Raw genomic sequence first — 20,849 nt, forward strand, 5'->3', positions numbered from 1 at the left:
AAACATCTCTGTTAAGATGGCTTCCATACTTCAGTGGAAGTTGAATGGGTTCGGAACAAATGTGGAATAAATACATCTATCAGCTCTGGGTAAACCAATGTGTCTCTCTTTCCACAGTATAAATTTTAAATTTTCTGACCTCCCTGAGCTACGTGATTACATTCTCCATAAAAAATATGACGTTAATGGCCTCATCCTTTAGGAGGTGAGGCAATTTTCTTAAACAATGCCTACCATTCCTTGCTTCTCTCCCTCACAACCAGCCTGCAAGCAGCCACTGTATCACTGCTTGTGATTCATTAGCTAACAATATGTTTACTCTACCTACCCCCAAATGAGGTGCTAGATGAAGATGGTCTCCATGACCTTCTCACTCAACTCCACCATTCGTTCTTACTCTGTGACAATTTTAATGTATACAGCGTGCTTTGTGGCTCTGCAACCATGTGTCTTGAGTGTACAGCAATTGAGAAGCTTCTCATGACCTCATGTGTGCGCTTGTTGAGCATGGGGTAGAGCATGAACTTCAGTACTTCAATAGGGTCATTCACTGATATCGACCTGTTGGTATGCTCTCCTACCCTTGCACATGCTGCTCAATGAGAAGTGGTTGATGACTTTTACTCACTTTTACACTTCCAGACCTGGATTAACCTGTGAGACAGGGTGATGACCAACAGAAAACTGCCACAATGGGTGCTCAGTAGCACAGAGTGGACACTTCACAGTCAACTTGCTGTGTTTGAACAGCATGATGGCATCCAGGAATGGGTGTATCATATTATGCCACTGAAGTATCCATTTTGCAATCTTCAGGCCAGCTGGGAAGCCAGCCCATCTCTTGATGAACTGATAAATGCTGCTTTGCATTTAGGATGATGCAAGCAGCTCTATGGAGATTCAGGTGCTGACCAGCAGCAGAGAAACTGTCTTTCAGGTTGTGAGGGCAAAATGTCACCAAATTGGTAGGGAGTGCAAAAAAGAGATCACAGCAACAGTTGCAGACCACCACAGACCATTCCACTAAAAGTAGTCATATGGGAGACCTTCAGGAAGGTTTCTGGCAGAGGAGACATGTGCCTAGTGGCTGGTATAATGGGAAATGGACATCTCCAGACCAACTCATAAGACACTGTGTAGACTATAGTGACCTATTTTGCTGCAGTTACTGCCACTGCCAGTCAGGATTCAGCCTTCCAACACTACAGAGTGGCTGTTGAGAGGGGCAGTTGGGACTTCAGATCCACCATTGATGAAGAATATAACTGCCCCTTCTCCACATCTGAGCTGGATTCTGCAGTGTCTGCAGCTCATGAAATGTCACATGGTCATGATAGGGTCCATTATAAAACTTCCTGGCAGATTAAAACTGTGTGCCAGACCGAGACTCGAACTCAGAACCTTTGCCTTTCGCGGATAAGTGCTACCCAAGCACAACCCACGCCCCATCCTCACAGCTTTAATTCCACCAGTACCTCATCTCCTACCTTCCAGGGTCCATTATAGTATGTTATAGCACCTCACAGGGTGTCTTCTGTTCCTCTTTGAGCCTTGCGACAACAACTTGTCAGTTGCAACTGGGCAGTTGGACAAATGGGCAGTTAAAAGAGGTTTTATTTCCTCCACCAAGAAGTCTGTGAACATTCTTTTTAACTGTCCATGTTCTGTTTTAAATTTTACTGAGTTGCAGATGTGGGATAGTGTTTCTCCTTTTAAAGACATGTGGAGGTTCCTGGGCCTCACATTTAATTCTCAATTTACATGGTTGCCACATCTCAGGGACCTGAAAAGATGGTCCCTAAAAGCACTCACTATTTTAAAATGTCATAGCCACAATTAATGGGAAGCAGACTGCACTTGCCTCCTTCAGATTTACAAGGTCTTCACATGATTTCAGCTTGACTACAGGTGCACTGTATATGGGTCTGGACGACTTTCTTATTTTAAAATGCTAGATGTGGTGCACCATGAAGGAATTTAGCTGGTGACCTAGGGCCTTTTGAACCAGTCCCATACCGAGCCTCTGCGCTGAGTCGAGTGAGCCACCACTGCACATCACGTGATTACTTCTCATGGTGCAACAGTCCTATAAAACACTGTCCACACCATACACAGCTAAGGTGCACCCGATACTATTACTTTACCATCAATAGAAAGACTTTTCCATGAAACTTCCTGGCAGACTAAAACTATGTGCCAGACCGAGACTCGAACTTGGGACCTTTGCCTTTTGCAGGCAAGTGCTCTGCCATCTGAACTACTCAAGCATGACTCATGGCCTGTCATCACAGATTTAATTCTGCAAGTACATCGTCTCCTACCTTCCAAACTTCACATGAGCTCTCCTGCAGACTTTACAGAACTAGCACTCCTTGAAGAAATGATATTACAGAGACATGGCTTAGCTGCAGGCTGGGGTATCCCTTCATATATGTCTTCCTACTCCAGTAAGAGGACTCCTTGTCACTGATGCCTGTGGCATGCTAGCCACATTATGCCACATTTTAACTAGATACATTTTATACTGTAATAAATAGGCAGAGGCAGATTTAGGTGGGAATCTACCCTCCTTTTTGTTGATGAAAAGATAATTATAGTGAAGGTTTTAAGGTTTTATTGTGTGTCAGGCCTCCAGGTAAAGCTTTTAAGTCGGTGATTTTTAGTGTGTTGCAAAGTGGCTGGTCCATCCTTTCTGTTCTGGAGATCAGCTATCTGCTGCTATGATAATTTTAATTGTTTTTCAGCACTTTTTCTTTTTAATGTATGTTTTAGTCCTGACACAATACATAATTTTTGTATTTCTACATGTATATACACAAGTTTTGCTGCATGTAATATTTTTAATTGTAGCTTCTTCTTCTGCTTATCCATTAATGGATGTTGGCAACCACAGGTTGCATATTTCTTCTGTGAACTGCAGTATGTAATAGCTGGTCTACACTTCATAGTCCTGTACACTGCTTTATATTGTCCAACCATGATGTTCTTCTTTGCCTTTGTATCATTTCCCCTTCAATCTTCCCTTCTATTATTAGCTGCAGAAGCATATATTTGGTGTTCCATACTATATGTCCTAGGTATGCAGTTTTTCTTCTTTCAAGCACTGTCAACATTTCTCGCTGCTTGTTCATTCATTCCAGTACTTTGGTGTGGGTTATTCTTGCAGTCCGCATTATTTTAAGCATTCTGCAATAAATCCACATTTCAAAGGCCTCTAACTTCTTCGTTGTTGTCATATTTAATGTCCATCCTTCAGAGCCATATAGAAGCATGGACCAGATGTAGCACTTTACAAATCAGACTCTAAGGTTTAGGTCTAGGTCTGTGCTTATAAGAATAATCCTAAATTTTATGAAGGCATTTCGGGTGTTCTCTATGTGACATTTTATTTCCAAGTCTGTTTGCCAGTCTTTACAAAGCCATGATCTGAGGTATTTAAACTTTTTGACTCTTTTTATTACAGACCCTTGAAATGGTAGATTTGCATCTTTAAATGAGTCAGATTCTTGTGGGACAATTATCAAATTAGTCTTTGTTTATGTTAATATTCAGACCTAGAGTACTGATGTAATCTCCTACTATGTTGACAAGTTGCTGAAGATCATCTAAATTATCAGCTATCAATACTGTGTTATCAGCATAGTGGATGTTGTTGATATACACTCTGTTAACCTTTATGCCTTTTTCTACATCATCAAGTGCCTCCTGAAGAATACTCTCAGAGTGTAAGTTCAATAACAGGGGTGACAGTATGCATCCTTGTCAGACTCCTCTACATATGTTGACAAAATCTGTGACTTCATTATCAAATTTAACCTGTGCTGTCTGATTCCAATACAAATTCTCTATACAACAGATATCTTTCTCATCTATATCAATTCTTTTGAGAATTTCCATGAGTTTATGATGTTGTAAGCTACTGAATGCTTTTTCGTAGCCAGTAAAACAGAGGCCTACATTTTTAGCCTGATCATAGCAGTTTTGTACTATAACTTACAGTGTGACTATTGCTTCTCTTGTACCTAAACCTCTCCTAAATCCAAACTGTGTCTCACTAATGAATTTCTCACATTTTTCGTATAGCCTTTCATGGATGACTCTCAGAAATATATTCACAGAATGGCTCATAAGACTAACGAGTCTGTGATCTTCACATCTTCTCACATTCCTCTTCTTCGATAAGGGAATGAAAGTTGATAATAGCCATTTGGCAGGGTAATGGCCAGTGTTGTAAATTTTGTTCAATAGTTTCTGTAAGACTTTGATACCTTCCTCATCAAAGAGTTTCATAAGTTCAATTGGAATTTCATCAGGCCCTGTGGTTTTGTTGGTTTTTGAGTATTTGATGCCTTTCTCAATTTCTTCTTTCATAACTGGAGGTCCTGTTAAATAGTTGTTCCTAGAAAATTCAACATTCGGTCTATCATCTGAAAAGGGGTTCTTATGTAGTCTTCCCATATCTCTTCTTCTCAATGGTATCTAGAACTATTTTATTATTTTTGTTGGTTAATAAGGAGATTTTTTTCTTCTATGTACACCAGCAGTTTTTTTTTTAACTTTTTATGTAAGTTAAAGTCATCATGTGAAGCTTGCAAGCTTTCGGTTTCTTCACATTCATGTTGTAGCCATTCACTTTTTGCTGCTCTAATCTTTGATCTTATGAGTTTCTGGATAATATTGTACTTAGTTTGATCTAACTGGGCTTTATACATTTGCCATTCATACATCTATGAAAGAATCTCATCAGTCATCCATTTCTGTTTTCTATTTTTCTCTAGCAGTGGTTACCATAATTCTGTAAATTGTATTTTATCAAGACACATCTCATAACATTTTCATACAGGTACCAATGACATTACTGTCATGTACCCACACCACCTATCATCATCATCATCATCATCATCATCATCATGTTTGTAAGAAGATGAAAAGTGTCATTTCTACAGATGATGCAAGTACATGAATACAGAATAGTACTACCCCATCAGTGAAAAGCCAGATGATTAAGATGAATGTTGGCAATTATAGGTTATTTAAGAGTGAAGAAATTGGTTTATTTTGCTTATTTACATTAACTAATGCATTAGGAGACAATATTTACAGAATGGAACAGTATGATGTCAGAATTATTACTGGTGCATACACTATTAGACTCTTCACATGGGGCACTTTCACAACTATTTTATACTACACAAAAGTTATTAATTAATGATTCTTCTAGTTTTCCCAGCTGCCTATTGTTTTTGGATGTCCTAGTTTGATGTAAGGAGGATGGGTTTTTCAGGAACTGCATGTACCACACTGATTTGTAGTTGCAGGCAGCCAGCTGCCAAATTTATCACAATCTATGAGTGTTCTTATAATTTTATTTCAAATGTCCATGCAGTGTCTGATGTTTACAGCCTGCAGGATGAACTGGTACTGTACACCTGGAGGAGATATTCAGGAAAATTTTATACAATGAACATCAGATTAAGAAAGCTCTGAAGGTCAAAATACAAGACCAACAAAAGTAAGAGGACGAGGAAAGAGATGTAAACTCTATGGTCTTTCTTCCGTATGTGGGAAATGCATCTTCAAAAATTGTTGGAATCATGAAGAAGCATAAATTGGATGTGATCTTCCACCCATTAGCCAAGACAACAGTTTTCTGAGATCCGCAAAAGATGATCTGATTTTATTAATGGTAAATATCTATGAAAATGCTTGTCACTATGATGAACATTGTTTAGGACAAACCACAAATACTAGACACAGATGGTGCATTGAATGCTGACAGCACACTTGCCTTCTACAGTCCAGCAAATCTGTAGTGACTGAACATGGTATTTCCACTGGGCATTCCACAGATTATGCAAGTGTCAAGGTTTCAGTCACAGTCTCATCCTATAGGGATTCAGTGGTCATGGAAACTGTGGCTATACAAGAAGCAGAGAACCTGCTCAGTCAAGATAAGGGCCTCCATCTCGACAATTAATGGAAACTCTCATTTCTTGTCTGCACTCCAAGAGGAATTTTTGTTCTGAATCTTTGCTGCCTGACATTCCAGTAACTATCATTTTAATAACTAATTCCTGAACTGATAATTACTGATCATGTGCTGACTTGGCACTTACAAAATGATTATCTTCAAGGTATATGTTTTATCTATGGCTATTGGACCTGATCTGATACAAGTACAATTTGACACAGAGTATATGAAGAAACTTGCTTCTCTTCTGGCAGCAATAGACTCATAAAATACCTAGATTAATAATATTATATAAAAAATAAAAAAATAAAAAGCTATTACTTGGTGGCCCTTAAACATCAATTGATTTAGTATTGTTCCACTCTGTGATTGGTCTGTAGTGTGAAGTGATTTAAAAACTCCTTTCTCACTCATAAATATTGCTCCTTCTTGTGCCAGTGTGTTCCTTAACTAGCGGGCTTATACCTTGCTATCTTGTTGGTTTTTGCACACACATCTTACTTTTAACCTGTTCCATCCCCACACTACTTTTTTCCCCTCAGGAAATGGGAATTATACAGTCAAGATTTTAGGACAACTGCTCTTGGTTAATATGATACTTGGGATCCTTCTTTTTTCCACACTAGTTTTTCCCACAGATTAATTGATGTTTGAGGGACACCAAGTCATATCTTTTTATTTTTTGATTTGGTATATAACATTATGATGTCTAGGTATTTTATGATTATTCCTTGCAAGTTCTTTGCTAACTGTTATTCACTTAGTAATTTTTTGGCTGTTGGGTTTCAGCTCAGGCTGCATTTTTTGATGTTGTGACAACTAATTCAGATAATGCTTTATTTGTTTGTGCTTCTGATTTTGTATATTTTCCATTGTTTGGTCTTTTGTAATGTTTGGCATGTTCTTTTATAACTCTGTGATGTCAAAGTAGTTTCGATACCAACCAGTATGTTTACATATTCTGCTTTGTTGTGTGTTATGTGCAACTTTCATTAATGCTGCAAACTGCATTTTGTTGGTTTTAAGGACTTTTATTATTGTGCTTCATTTTCTGTGATGTGAACTGTAGTATATCTTCATATACACTACTTGTACACTCGTTTTTGACAAGCAGGGCCTGAAGGTGGCATTAATGAGATGCAGAAACTGATTGTCTAAATGAAATAACTTCTGAAAATATATGGCTGATTGGTGACTTTCCTTTGGCAAATATCTGACCAGCCTTGTCCCATATCCATGACGGGTCAACAGAGATACAATCAGAAGGGTGGAGGAGTGGACTGTAGCCACTAGCCTAGCTTTTCTATAAAACAAAATAAATGTGTGTGTGTGTGTGTGTGTGTGAGAGAGAGAGAGAGAGAGAGAGAGAGAGAGAGAGAGAGAGAGAGAGAGAGAGAGAGAGATTGGGGGGGGGGGGGGGAGAGTGAGAGAGAGAGATGGGGGAGATAGAGATAGAGATAGAGATAGAGAGAGAGAGAGAGAGAGAGGGAAGAGGGAGAGGGTGTGTGTGTGGGGGGGGGGGGGGGAGGAGGGGCCATTTTCACTATTCTAATCAGTGATTTTTCTGGGCTTTATATGTGTTTCGGAGTGGTTGTACTTAAATACCTAAGACACCGGAAGACAAGACCCTTGAAGTTACTGAATGGCAGTAAGTTCTTTATTCACAAATTTTGAGAACCAGACAGGGCATGTCTACTTCAGTTTCATGAGGCTTTCATGAAATCCCAGCTTGATTATGGGTGAGCAGTTTATGGATCCAAAAGACCTAAATATCTCAAGATTATTGATGCTTATGATTATGAAGGGATTAGGCTGGTCACAGGTGCCTACAGGACCAGTCTCATATCCAGCCTCTGCACTGAGGTTGAGTAGTCACTGTCTGTCAGTAGCTTCCCATTGTGAGCCACACATACAGATTTCTTGCTGTTCCAACATTTGTTCTGCCACTGTATTAATTTTTATAAACCATCTGTGTGTGATGAGCTCAAGTGGAAAGCACACAAAGCATTACTAAATGGCATTTGTTGTGGGATAAACATAATTCCCAATGCAGTATTTTAGTCGACAGCCATCATAGTTACTGTAAAGACCCAAAACCCTACTTTAGATTTATTGAACTAAAGGAGACTTGGTAGGTTTAGAATTTTTGTAATTCTACATTTTATAAAATTTTTAATGAGCATCACAAGATGGGCCCAAGTAGGGTAACTATCTTGTCTGTTCTGTCATTTCACCTAACCACAATCTGAAGACTTTTTTAGCACATGAATTTACCATATCTGATGTTAAATGCAGCCATGAATGCAATGGAGTAGATGAGACATACTTATCCAGAAAAATTCTTCATCGCCTCCAAATTCTTGAGTGCTCTTTATTATACACAGCACAGTAGCCATCAGATAAAATACTGCAAGATATTGAAGACATCTTTCTCTGACTACAAAAGCTGAGAAAGGGGTGTTGTTCTGAAGGTTACTATGGTTCACAGGAAATCACAGAAATGAATTGGCAGATGTAACAAACAAGGAAGCATGCAGTGATAAACCAGTAATTCAATGTGTTGTTGTTCTGCATGTTATCAAATCTTTGTTAAGGTAAAATGGCATGAGCCAGTGGTAAGAAAATTGCGAGATTGACAAACAATGAAGTGTTTTTAATTCCATCAACTAATCGTAGTATACTTTGTTCCAGGCATTCATATAAAATAAGCCCCTTGTAGTTCATTTACAGATAGGATACAGCCTATTGTACACAACTTCTTGTTCCAACGAGAGGAAGTTAAAATGGGTGATGTATGCAGTACAGAAATTTCAGTACACCACATCGTAATAAATGATATTCTATACTGAAAAAAAGAGGACTGTTTTAGGAGTTTGAAGAGACACATGTGGTACAATTTTTAAAGTTTTTGGAGTTCTGTTCTGCTTCGTGAGCTATCTTTTGCTTTCTTTGTTACTATAGCCAGGTTTGCAGCATGTTTTAAAAAATGAGTATGTTTACAGATTGAGTGACAGTGGGACTACACTAATGTATAGGAGTGAAAATGGAATATTAGGGAGAGCCATTGAAGTTGAGGTTGTATGTTACACTTCTAAAAGTTTTATATGCTTTAAATGTATTTGGTTCAAACACACAAAAATCTCAACTACTTACTTTTGATTTCCACACTGCTCCATCAGTTGTTTTTTGTATGATTTCATTTCCCAACATTTTAAAGCATGTGAAAGTGATATATCATTAATCTTTATTGACAGCCAGTCTCTCTTCAGGAGGACAGAATGTGAAATGCATGATGGTGCAAACACAGCACTGTAACAAAAGGTCAAAAGAAAAGTCATCAAATCACATACTCACACATCTTAAAAACCAACATAAATATCAAGTACAATAATGAAAATGCACTTTATTTCATAACAAAAGGTCTCTCAGCTTGCAGAGAAAAAGAGAAAGAGAGAGCCTGATACACACTTGGAAACAGAAGGCTTGATCTTCATGTACTGTAGGAGAAGTATTGCTTGAATTCTGCAGCATAAAGTGAATTTGTCTGTAGCTGTAGCATTAGGCGGGCATTTTTTTCCTTAGTTATATTTCCTTAACAGTTTGTCTACAGCCTCAAAAGAACAGTAATACAGACCACTCAGTCTTTTGATATGGGTAACAGCTCAGGCACACTGTTCACTGCTGACCAATGAGCTGCACCATGATGTCACTTTCATTTTGTATAGCCATGCGTATTCAAATACAGAGATATGTAAACAGGCAGAATAAGGTGCTGCAGTTGGCAATGCCTATATAAGACAAGTGCTACAATGATAGGTTATCAAGATTTAAGTCAGTCTGAATGTGGTGATATAGTCAGCATATGAGTGATGGGACACAGCATCTCCAAGGTAGCGATGAAGTGGGGATTCTCCTGCATGACCATTTCATGAGTATACCATGAATATCAGGAATCTGGTAAAACATAAAATCTCTGACATTGCTGCAGCCAGAAAAAGATCCTACAAGAATGGGACCAATGACAACTGAAGAGAATCGTTCAATGTGACAGAAGTGCAACCCTTCCACAAATTGCTGCAGATTTCAACACTGGGCCATCAATGGCTTAAATCCTACTTATCCAACAAAGAGCAAAGAGTTAGCATTTCTTCAAATGGTGCATATTATTTTTCTGATTGGAAAAAAATATCTCAGGGAGTTCCACAAGGCTCCATATTAGGCCCAGTCCTATTTCTCTTTTATGTTAATGACATACCATTAAATATCAGCTCCACAGCAGTTCTGTTCACAGATGATACTTCTGTCTTAGCTGAACATCAGGATTCCCAAAACTGTGATCAGTCCCCTCAGTACCTCCGAAACTTGGTTTCAGCTAAGTGGATTGAATCTAAACATATCTAAGACTCATGTGATGCAGTTCAAAGCCAAACAGTGAAAATTTGAGCAGATTAAGATTGTACACAACAATGAAGGTATAGAAGAAGTTGACTCAGTCTAATTCTTAGGTTTAAATGTAGATAAAAATTTGAGCTGACAGGCACACATTGAATATCTGACAAACACACTGAGCAGCTTTGCATTTGCAATGCAAATATTATCAACTGCAACTGACATGGGCACAAAAAAAGTAGCATATACAAGCTACTTCGAATCCATTATTAGGTATGGTATTGTTTTTGGGGAAACTCAACAAACATAGTACAGATACTAAAAGTACAGAAAAAACCATATGAAATATGTGCACTGTAAATCACAAAAAACCACGTCAACCATTAACTAGAAAACTTAAAATATTATCTCTGTCATCCTTATACATATATCAGATTATTATACTTTTGTACACCAGACATGCATTATATGAGGGAAACCATTTTGTCCATTCACATGACACTAGAAACAAAGACAATTTTATGCACCCCACCCACCACCTCAGACTGTATGCCCAGGGACCTCAATACATGGGAATGAAAATTTGTAATAAATTAAAAGGGAACAAGTTGATGCAGATGAATTTATGTTACTTAAAAGAAAGCTATATGAGGTACTGACACCGAAGTGTAATTACTCAGTGGATGAATTCATGCAGGACAAACTGGAAATTTGAACTGGATACAATGTGTTATACATTTCAAGAAATATCCTTATAGTTTTATTATTTATTAGAGTGCTATTATTTATTATTGTAAAAATCATCGTAACTGTTTTATAAATTTTTGACATGTCTCCTGTATGCAAACCAAATAGATTGCAAATGTACGTCATGAGACGAATAAAACACAATTCACAATTCAACAAGTGTCAGTGAGTGAACCATTCAACAAAACATCATTGATATGGGCTTTCAGAGCCAAAGGCCCACTTATGTACCCTTCGTGACTGCATGACACAAAGATTTACACCTCACCTGGGCCTTTCAACACTGACATTGGACTGTTGATGGCTGGAAACATGTTGCCTGGCTGGATGAGTCTCGTTTCAAATTGTATCAAGCAGATGGACGTGTATGGGTATGGAGAAAATCTCACGAATCCATGGACCTTCCATGTCAGCAGGGGATTGTTCAAGCTGGTGGAGGCTCTGTAATGGTGTGGGGCATGTGCAGTTGGGGTGATATGGGACCCCTGATATATCTAGATGCAACTCTGATAGGCAACACATATGTAAGCATCCAGTCTGATCACCTGCATCCATTGATGTCCATTGTGCATTCCGACAGAGTTGGGCAATTCCAGCAGGACAATGCGACACCCCACACATCCAGAATTGGTACAGAATGGCTCCAGGAACACTCTTCTGATTTTAAACACTTCCACTGGCCACCAAACACCCCAGACATGAACATTATTGAGCATATCTGGGATGCCTTGGAATGTGCTGTTCAGAAGAGATCTCCTCCCCTTGTACTCTTACGGATCTTATGGGCAGCCCCTCATGATTCATGGTGTCAATTGCCTCCCGCATTACTTCAGACATTAGTCAAGTCCATACCATGTCATGTTGCGGCACTTCTGTGTACTCATAGGGGCCCTACATGATATTAGGCAGGTGTACCAGTTCCTTTGGCTCTTCAGTGTATAAAATGTGCCAAATTCAAAATTTACTTGAGACATTGTAAGTATACAAAGCCTTAATTTGTCTTTTATGCTGCCAAGAATATGTCTTGTTATTACAAAAGGAAACAAAATTCTACAATCAGGCCCTGAAGACCATGTGATAGTCGACTGACCACTGTATCAACCTCAGTCCTTCACCAATGAATGGAATATGGAGAGGCATGGGACAACACAACACACACATGGCTATTGTCAATGTTCTGACCTCAGAGCTGCTAGTTTTCAATCAGGTGGCTCCTCAGCTGTCATCACAATGTTGAGTGCACCTGTCCAGTGCTCCCACCAAGGAAAAATGCCTGGTGGTATTGTAAATTGAACCTGGAACCTCACATGAGGGTTTGTCACATTGACCACTTGGCTATGGAGGCAGACCTTATTATTGAAGACTTTGTATATTTCTTAGCCAAAGGCAAGACAATTCTTGTGAAGTGTGCATCACATTAGGGGCACATTATTCTGTTCTCTTACTCCAGTAATGGAGCAGCTTCTTAGTTCTCTCACTGCTTACTTAATATCTATTCTTGTTTTCTATCCGAATGTGTTGATTAACCAGGATCTTGATTAATTCCATATTTTGTGATTGTTCCAAGAGTGTTTGTTGGCCACATCTTAACTACTACAATGTTTGACAAGTAGAGATCTCTTTTTTATCAGTTATTGTAGCTAACAGAGATTATCCGATTTGATTTCCTACTTTATAGTGTAGAATTAGCAAACTACTAATCCTAGAGGAGTATAAGCTGGAAAAGAATTCATAATAACAAAAATGATGAGGGCCATCTCTTGGAATTGTAACCTATAAATGAAAAAGTCATCAGACTAGAAACAGAAGGGAAATTCAGGAATATAATGACAATAATGGAATACATGTCAACATATGAAGCAAAAGAGGAATAAAAGGACAGTTTTATGGGGACCCTGAAGGCTCCTATAGTAAACGGCAAAACTATTACCTGTTCCTTTTTAAGCGAGAATTCAGGTCAAAGACTGGGTAAAATAAACATGGAGGAATGTTAGGAAAATATGAATTAAACAAAGAAAGTACTACGGATGAATCTGTGATACATCAGTCTTCTGTTAGAAATCATTTGTTCAGGAAGAGTACCTGCTTTTCAAACATAAGGATGCATCTTAAAACACCACAGTTGCTTGTTACTGGAGTAATTTACAAAATATATCATATGTTAGTAAAAGGACAGCATTCATTACCAATTATAGATATACGGAGCTATAGGTGTTCCAAACTGTGATTCAGACCACTATGCTGTAACAGTGATAAAGAATACTAGAGTGAAAAAAAAAGTAAACTGCAGCACAGAAAAAGTAAATCACCCTGACACATGTATCCCATGGGCAGAAAACAAAAATGATAGGAGACAAATATAAGTGGAAGAAGATCCAGAAATTAATGAAAGAGGCAACAGAAGAAAAAACCGGTATTAGAAGGAAAAAAAAAGAAGAAGAAGATGGTTTGATGATGAACTGATAAATCTAAAGGAACCAAATGAAATGAGAAAATTATCATATGATAGGTCATATGAGGAAAAAAATTCAACCAACAAGTAGAAATAGAAGTGGTGGGATATCTAAACATAAAAAAAAATATATGTTAAAGAGAGGGATGGAATATTTTTAAGGTATACCGAATATCAACACAATTCAAATATCAAGAGACCTGCATGAACAGGAGGAGAATATGGAGGGAAGTGAATTCGACAGAAATGAAGCAAAACAACCAACAATGCAAGAGATGGTCTCAGTAATATATAAATTGGAAATAGCTGTATGTTGGGTTAAGATGAGGTAGTGTCAGAACTTTTAAGCAATGGTGATCAACAACTAGTAGATGAAATCTGTGCATGAAATGCCTAAATCTATAACAATGCTGTTGAGTGAAAAAGGGTGACAGTCTCTCTGGTATCCTATTTAACTTTGCTATGCTCAGTCAATAAATAAAGATAAAAGAAGTACAATAGAGATTAAATTCAGTCCTCCACATAAATACACAGGAGGTATTTTAACTGTCAGAAGAGACCTTAAAATGAAGTAATTATAGCAGGAGGAGGACAAATCTTACTGTAAATGAAAATAAGATAAAATACATGATAATATCCACCACATGACCTGAAAAACTCTAAGAATTTTAAAGGTGTCACCCACTTTAATTATCTATGTGGCCATTTAATCAGTCATCATAATATGAGACAATGCATCAGAGTAAAAGACACAAGCAGGAAAATTCCAGCAGGATAATGTGACCACCCACGCATCCAGAATTGCTACAGAGTTGCTCTTCTCAATTTAAGCACTTCCGCTGCCCACCAAACACCCCAGACATGAACATTGTTGAGCATATCTGGGATACCTTGAAATGTGCTGTTCAGAAGAGATCTCCACCCCCTCATGCTCTTATGTATTTATGGACAGCCCTGCAGGATTCATGGTGCCAATTTCATCCAGTGCCACTTCAGACATTAGTTGAGTCCATGCCATGTTGTGTTGTAGCACTTCTGCATGCTCGCAGGGCCCCTCATGATATTAGGCTCGTGGTGTACCAGTTTCTTTGGCTCTTCAGTGTAATAATGTGGAACACTTGGATGAAATCCTGGTATTTTAGTAGGAATTTTTTCACGTGTATACAATTCATATATATGACTTGGATTTGAAGTAAAGTGTTTAAGTACATGCGATTTAATTGCCTGTTAGTCTTGTAACTTGTTGTTTTAACAATATACATGGCATCTTTATGGGATCTTGGACTCTTTCTGAACCAGATGGATTCCTTTCCCAGCAAATTTTCAAATTAAAAGACATGTTATAGCCAATGGAGGCATATATGTAAATTTTCTATTACACAGAAGCAGGAAGGTAGACATAAAAAAATTAATGTACAGCTACAACCTAGTTCCCATAGCCAAATTTCTCACAGATTAGCCCCAAATCAAAGCACCCTAACTGACATAATTTTTATAAACTGAGACAAAAAAGATAGTATCAATATAAGTGAACTTCTGAGTCATCTTACAGTGACATACATATTTTCATGTAGATCCGGAATCAAGTATCAGTTACAAGAACATGGTTCTTAGCAAGAACTAACAGTTCAGATTGAAAGCATTTTTATTGAGCACATAAGGAAGCATACACAGAACTGAACTGTCTGCCTCAGCAGAGAGTGCTCCTACTTATATACAAACAGAATGTTCTAACAAATTACAATATTCCACAAATATGTAAGTCTATGAAACATCCATAACACACAAATATTAAATGATAAATAACTGAAGAAGGTAGTAACCAAACCTGTGACCCATACATCACCAGCCAGTGACCACATAATTGCATACAGTGCACAAGTGGCATTGATCCCATCCTTGCAAAACAGTGACTCACCATTTCAGACAGCTTACAGATTCTTGGATCTGAACATAGTCATTAGTTCTTTTTATTGTGGCAATCGTGAATCCTCACATCCTTATGGCAATTGTATGTCCAAGTGGAGTTACTTCCATCTTGGTACTGCAGTCATTGAGCAGGTCTTTATGTTTCTATACTGGAAGACTCTATCATATATTTGTGCCTCAGAAATATGGCAGGGCTTCATGCAAAGGACTTGGATGAAGTCTCTGCACTGTTGTCCCCTCAGTGAGGTATAATCATCCTTGACAAAAGATGTGATGCCTGATCATCAACATAGCTTTCAGTATGGAACAAAGCAGTGCTCAACTTTTTTCTTATAACTCAACTTTCACAGTTGAAAAAATATATACTTGGTTGCCTGGATTGTAGCTCACTGGCGAGTGTTTGGTTTTATAACATTCACGGTCCTAGTTTTGGGTGTCCATGGCTCATATACATGCCAGCTGCCTTTCCTTCTTCAGTTCTTGTAGTGAGCAGTTTGACTTAATCAAACTGAGCATTGTCAGGCTGAAATGGGAACTAAGTAGCCATTGTTATTACATCCTCTTGAGTGTGAATGAGGAAAAATGTGAGACCTGTTATGTATTTCATTTTCTATGCTGTATGCAATGCCATGACAGGCAGTATCATTTCCTAGTCTCTGTGTAATCTCTATATTCCCTGAAGGCATATCTCCTGCCTTATTAATAATAATTTCCATGAGGCCATTCAACAGCAGGTGACAGACAGATGTCATTCTCTACACAATGTTGCATTTTGAAATCACTTCTAACACCAACCTGTGAATCTGACACTTTTACACAATGAAAGATCATTCGTTCCACAAGAACTCCATCTTTAAAATTATGTCTTCTGCAAGAGGTCAAATGCAGCCTGGTGAAATGGAGCAACTGCAAAAGCAAGAGGTACCAGATGCCCTCGTGTAATTGAGGCATATGCTTCCATTATTGGCTATCCCTTTGGTTACTTATATACAGCATGACAGATGAAGACCTGGCCAATGATACATGCTTCTGATTCCAGACAACTGGATGCTGGAGTGTTGTGAAAGTACTTCCATGTGGCTGGCCATTATTTGTGATGTAGCAAGTTGGAACTATTCCATCTGTTATGAATTCAGTTCCTGTTAATAACTGATTTCATTCTCTTTTTCCCTTTGCCGATTTCTCAAATTTTGTAAATTCTCTATGTAGTATATACTTGAGAGGTGTTTGAATACTCCAAAATGTCAACTAAACTTTTTCCCAATTAGATTAATTATTCAAGGTAATATTTTTGATGTGCTGATTCTAATGATGTACTTAGTTTCACTGGGAAGTCAGTTAAGTTATAACAAATTGAAAATCCCACCCCATTATGTAATGAGAAGAAGCTTGTGAGCTTTGCATTTCTGGGCATGGTGACATCACTAATTATAAAGATTGCCAGTTCAACTATCAAATAAAGTATTTCAAACTCTGTGAAACTAATTAATTCACAAAATAATTAATATTGAGTTTCATAAGCAGCTACATTGTCAATGTCGATTTGAGCTCTACACTTGTTAAATTCCAACTTTTGCCATTATATTTTCGTAATACTGAATTTTGTGCACAAGATGACATACTACACTAACTGATTTCTTAAGATTTTTGCATAATCTACCATAATTTTCAATATAGAATTTGTGCTCATAAGTCAAGTGTTCCTAATATGGATGTATAAAATATTTCCCAAAACTTTTCTAAATTCCTAAACCACCACATTTTTCACAAAAAAATTTATCAGTACTTAAAGTCCATCCTAAATAGCAAAATATAATGCAACCATTTTTAGAATTATTGTGTAGTTTCCAGAATAATAATTTGTTCATGCAATGGTCTTTAAATAGTCAGCCACCACTCAAAATTTGTAGTCTGCACCCAGTCCTGCTCGAGCTAATGAACAGGTAGCACCTGTGTTAAGTTTTCTCCCAGTGTTTGCTCATGCAATAGCTATGCACAGTTCCTTTGTGTAAATAAGTATCAGCATCTGAAAAAACTCAGTACTGTCAATGTCTAGAAACTTTCAAGTAATTTCTATGAGTAAAGTTAATGAATATTGAATGAATTGTGTTATGCTTGGTAGGAGGCTTGGACCAAGACTGTCCTTGCTGAGAAAGGTGACTTTCATTAATGACTGAACTAAGTGAACTAATCCAGTGTACTTCTATCTGTTGAATTATTGCAAGACAGTATTGTATGTGAACTGTGGTGTTATGAGTAAATATGATTTGCATTCTGTGCCACACTTAATTACTTTGTTCAGTGGCCTTGTTTGAGCTACCATTGATTCTTGCACAATGTTTTATTAACTTGTGTTTCAATGGTTTTACAATTTATTCAATGCACTCTGCCAGTGGCCTCTTGGATTTTCATTAGTGACCTGATTTATATGCTGTTAATCTTATGAAGTTGAAAAACTGATCATTGCCCCAACAGTAGAACTTTGTGGATAATACATATAAGGGAAAGTGAAATAAGAATTGTAGTGTTGCATTCATTATTGAGAAAGCACCAACTAGAACTCTATAAGAATTTGAGCTTACAACTAACATGCTACAAAAGAGCCAGCCACTGTGGCCGAGCGGTTCTATGCGCCTCAGTCTTGAACTGTGCTGCTGCTATGGTTGCAGGTTCGATTCCTGCCTTGGGCATGGATGTGTGTGGTGTCCTTAGGTTAGTTAGGTTTAAGTAGTTCTAAGTCTAGGGGACTGATGACCTCAGATGTTAAGTCCCATAGCGCTTAGAGCCATCTGAACCATTTGAACTTATAAAATGAGCTGGCTAGGAATGTGGATGACCATTTTAATCCCACTGGATCATAATTCCTTTTATAATATGCTGTATTACTCAGACTTCATCTTTGTGAGCTTCTGTAAGTTGTGCAGCTAGGATTATCAAATTTATCCATTAAGGCTACTCAGTAGCAGACAGAGGGGGGAACCTGAAGCACTCTCAGGAGACGGGGTCAAATGTCAATGCATTTTTGTACACATATCAACCATCTGCACGTGTATAAATGATTAGATTTGCAATTTTCTGTGTCACATAGAATGGCAGCCGGAGTACAATTCATGTATACTGTTGTTACCAGGCCTTGTGGGGTATCTAAGGTGTGTATACGGTATCAGATGTTGAGTGATCACTGTGTAGGACATGGAGATCCTGCATACTCATATGACACAGTGTTATTAGCAGCCAGCTGAGGTGGCCAAGCGGTTCTCGGCGCAACAGTCTGGAACCGCGCGACCGCTATGGTTGCAGGTTCGAATCCTGCCTCGGGCATGGATGTGTGTGATGTCCTTAGGTTAGTTAGGTTTAAGTAGTTCTTAGTTCTAGGGGACTGCTGACCTCAGAAGTTAAGTCTGATAGTGCTCAGAGCCATTTGTTATTACCACCTAACAGAATTTGAAAGTGGGCTCATTGTGCATCTCCACTTGGCTGGCTGGTCAAATCATACAATATCCAGATTTGTGGGGCACTCAGCTGTAAAAGTGGTATGGTGTTGTACTGCATAGGAATGTAAGAGCAGGCATACTCATCATCAGCACTCTGGTTGACCATGTCTGACATCACAAGGTAGGATCACCTTACTGTGTACCAAGAACATCGAAACACCTTTGCATCTGTACTGCCAACCAAGAACAAGTAATGGACTTCCTGAAACATTCTATGTCATCCTACACCAACAGTCAGAGACTAGCAGTAACTGAACAAGGGAATTATTGCACCACGCATAGGCTGCTATTAACACAACACATACTGCTGTGTTTGGGTTGGTGACATGACTGTAAAGTATGGACTACTGACAAATGGCATTGCATTGTGTGCAATGATGAATCATGGTTCTGAACTATCTTGGATGACCATCAATGGCAAATATGGCAGCAACCTGTGGAGAGGTCACATTCTTCCCATGTTTTGGAGAAACACAGTGTGTTAATCCTGGCATCATGGTGTGGAGAGCCATTGGATATGACCTCAAGTCATGGTTGGTAGTGACTGAGCAAACTGTCCACCCCCGGTAGCTGAGTGGGTCAAAGTGACAGAATGTCAATCCTAAGAGCCCGAGTTTGATTCGTGGATGGGCCAGAAATTTTCTCTGCTCAGGGACTGGGTGTTGTATTGTCCTACTCATCATCATTTCATACCCATCAATGTGCAAGTTGCTGAAGTGGCATCAAATCGAAAGACTTGCACTCGGCGAATGGTCTACACGGCGGAAGGCCCTAGTCACATAACATTTACATTTTTTTTACTGAGAAAACTCTGATGGCACAATAGTACATCATGGGCATACAGTGTCCTCACATGGTACCCCTCATGTGATGGTATCTTGGTATTATTTTTCAACAGGACAAATCTTGTTCACACATGAAACTTGTCTCTATGAACTTACTGTGTGATGTTGAGGTACTCTTGTGGCCAGCAATATCCCCAGATGTATTCCCAATAGAACTTGTTTGCACACAGCTTGGACATCAACATCATCCTGCCTGTATCCACAATATCAAAGACCAGTTACAATAGTTATGGGCCAGATTGCCTCAGGAGAGGTTGTGATGGCTTTATGACATCCTGTCCAACCAAATCAATGTATGCACTCAGGTCAGAAGGAGTGCAACATCATACCCATAAGTAAGCTCATACTGCAAGGTTCTTTGTAACTTTGACCCAATTTTGTAATCACTGAAGTAACATCACATACCCTCTCAACTATTGAAGTTTCATTTTGTTTCCTCCTCTCTTTCTGTATGCTTGGTCTTTTGTCAGGCAGTGTAAGTCATATAAAGTAAACATGTTTTCTGTGTCATACTGACAGATCTGATGCCGCCCTGCTAGTATATTCTTGGTGAAATCCACAATGTATCTTAGAATCAGAATAATATGTTCACAAACAATAAGTGTTTGAATAACATGCAAGGATGTCCTGGTATGAATTGATGAACAAGAAAGCTGCACATCTTGGACATGTGAGTGCCATTGGTAGTGCAGGCTTTGCCTACACAATACTTTATTTTCTGCCACACATTCGCAAGAACTGATGGTGTGACCAGTTCTATTACAACCTTAATCTGGGCAAGCAGAATTACATCATCCACACAAGTGGCATACACTTTTCTTTCATATACCTCTACACAAATAAGTCCTACAGATTCAGGGTTGGTAAATGTGGCGGTCATAGAATTGGTCTACTCCTCCTCTTCCAATGATATAGAAATGTCCTTTCAACAAAGGAGCAGACAATGTTGGCATAGTTGGGCTAGGTGCTATCCTGTTAAGAAATGGTGTCCAGTGGCAGTTTTTGAATGGCTTGACTTTTCA

General features: G+C 38.5%; 1 protein-coding gene across 1 annotated transcript in view; it reads right to left on the reverse strand.

Moving 5' to 3' along the window:
• The window catches only part of LOC124723127 (palmitoleoyl-protein carboxylesterase NOTUM), a 235,440-nt gene that overhangs the window by 40,660 nt on the left and 173,931 nt on the right, over nt 1-20,849 (reverse strand). The window contains 1 exon segment of the mRNA XM_047248314.1: nt 9,125-9,280. Coding sequence (XP_047104270.1) covers nt 9,125-9,280 — 156 coding nt within the window.

This window comes from Schistocerca piceifrons, chromosome X (assembly GCF_021461385.2).
Source record: "Schistocerca piceifrons isolate TAMUIC-IGC-003096 chromosome X, iqSchPice1.1, whole genome shotgun sequence".
Lineage (NCBI taxonomy): Eukaryota > Metazoa > Arthropoda > Insecta > Orthoptera > Acrididae > Schistocerca > Schistocerca piceifrons.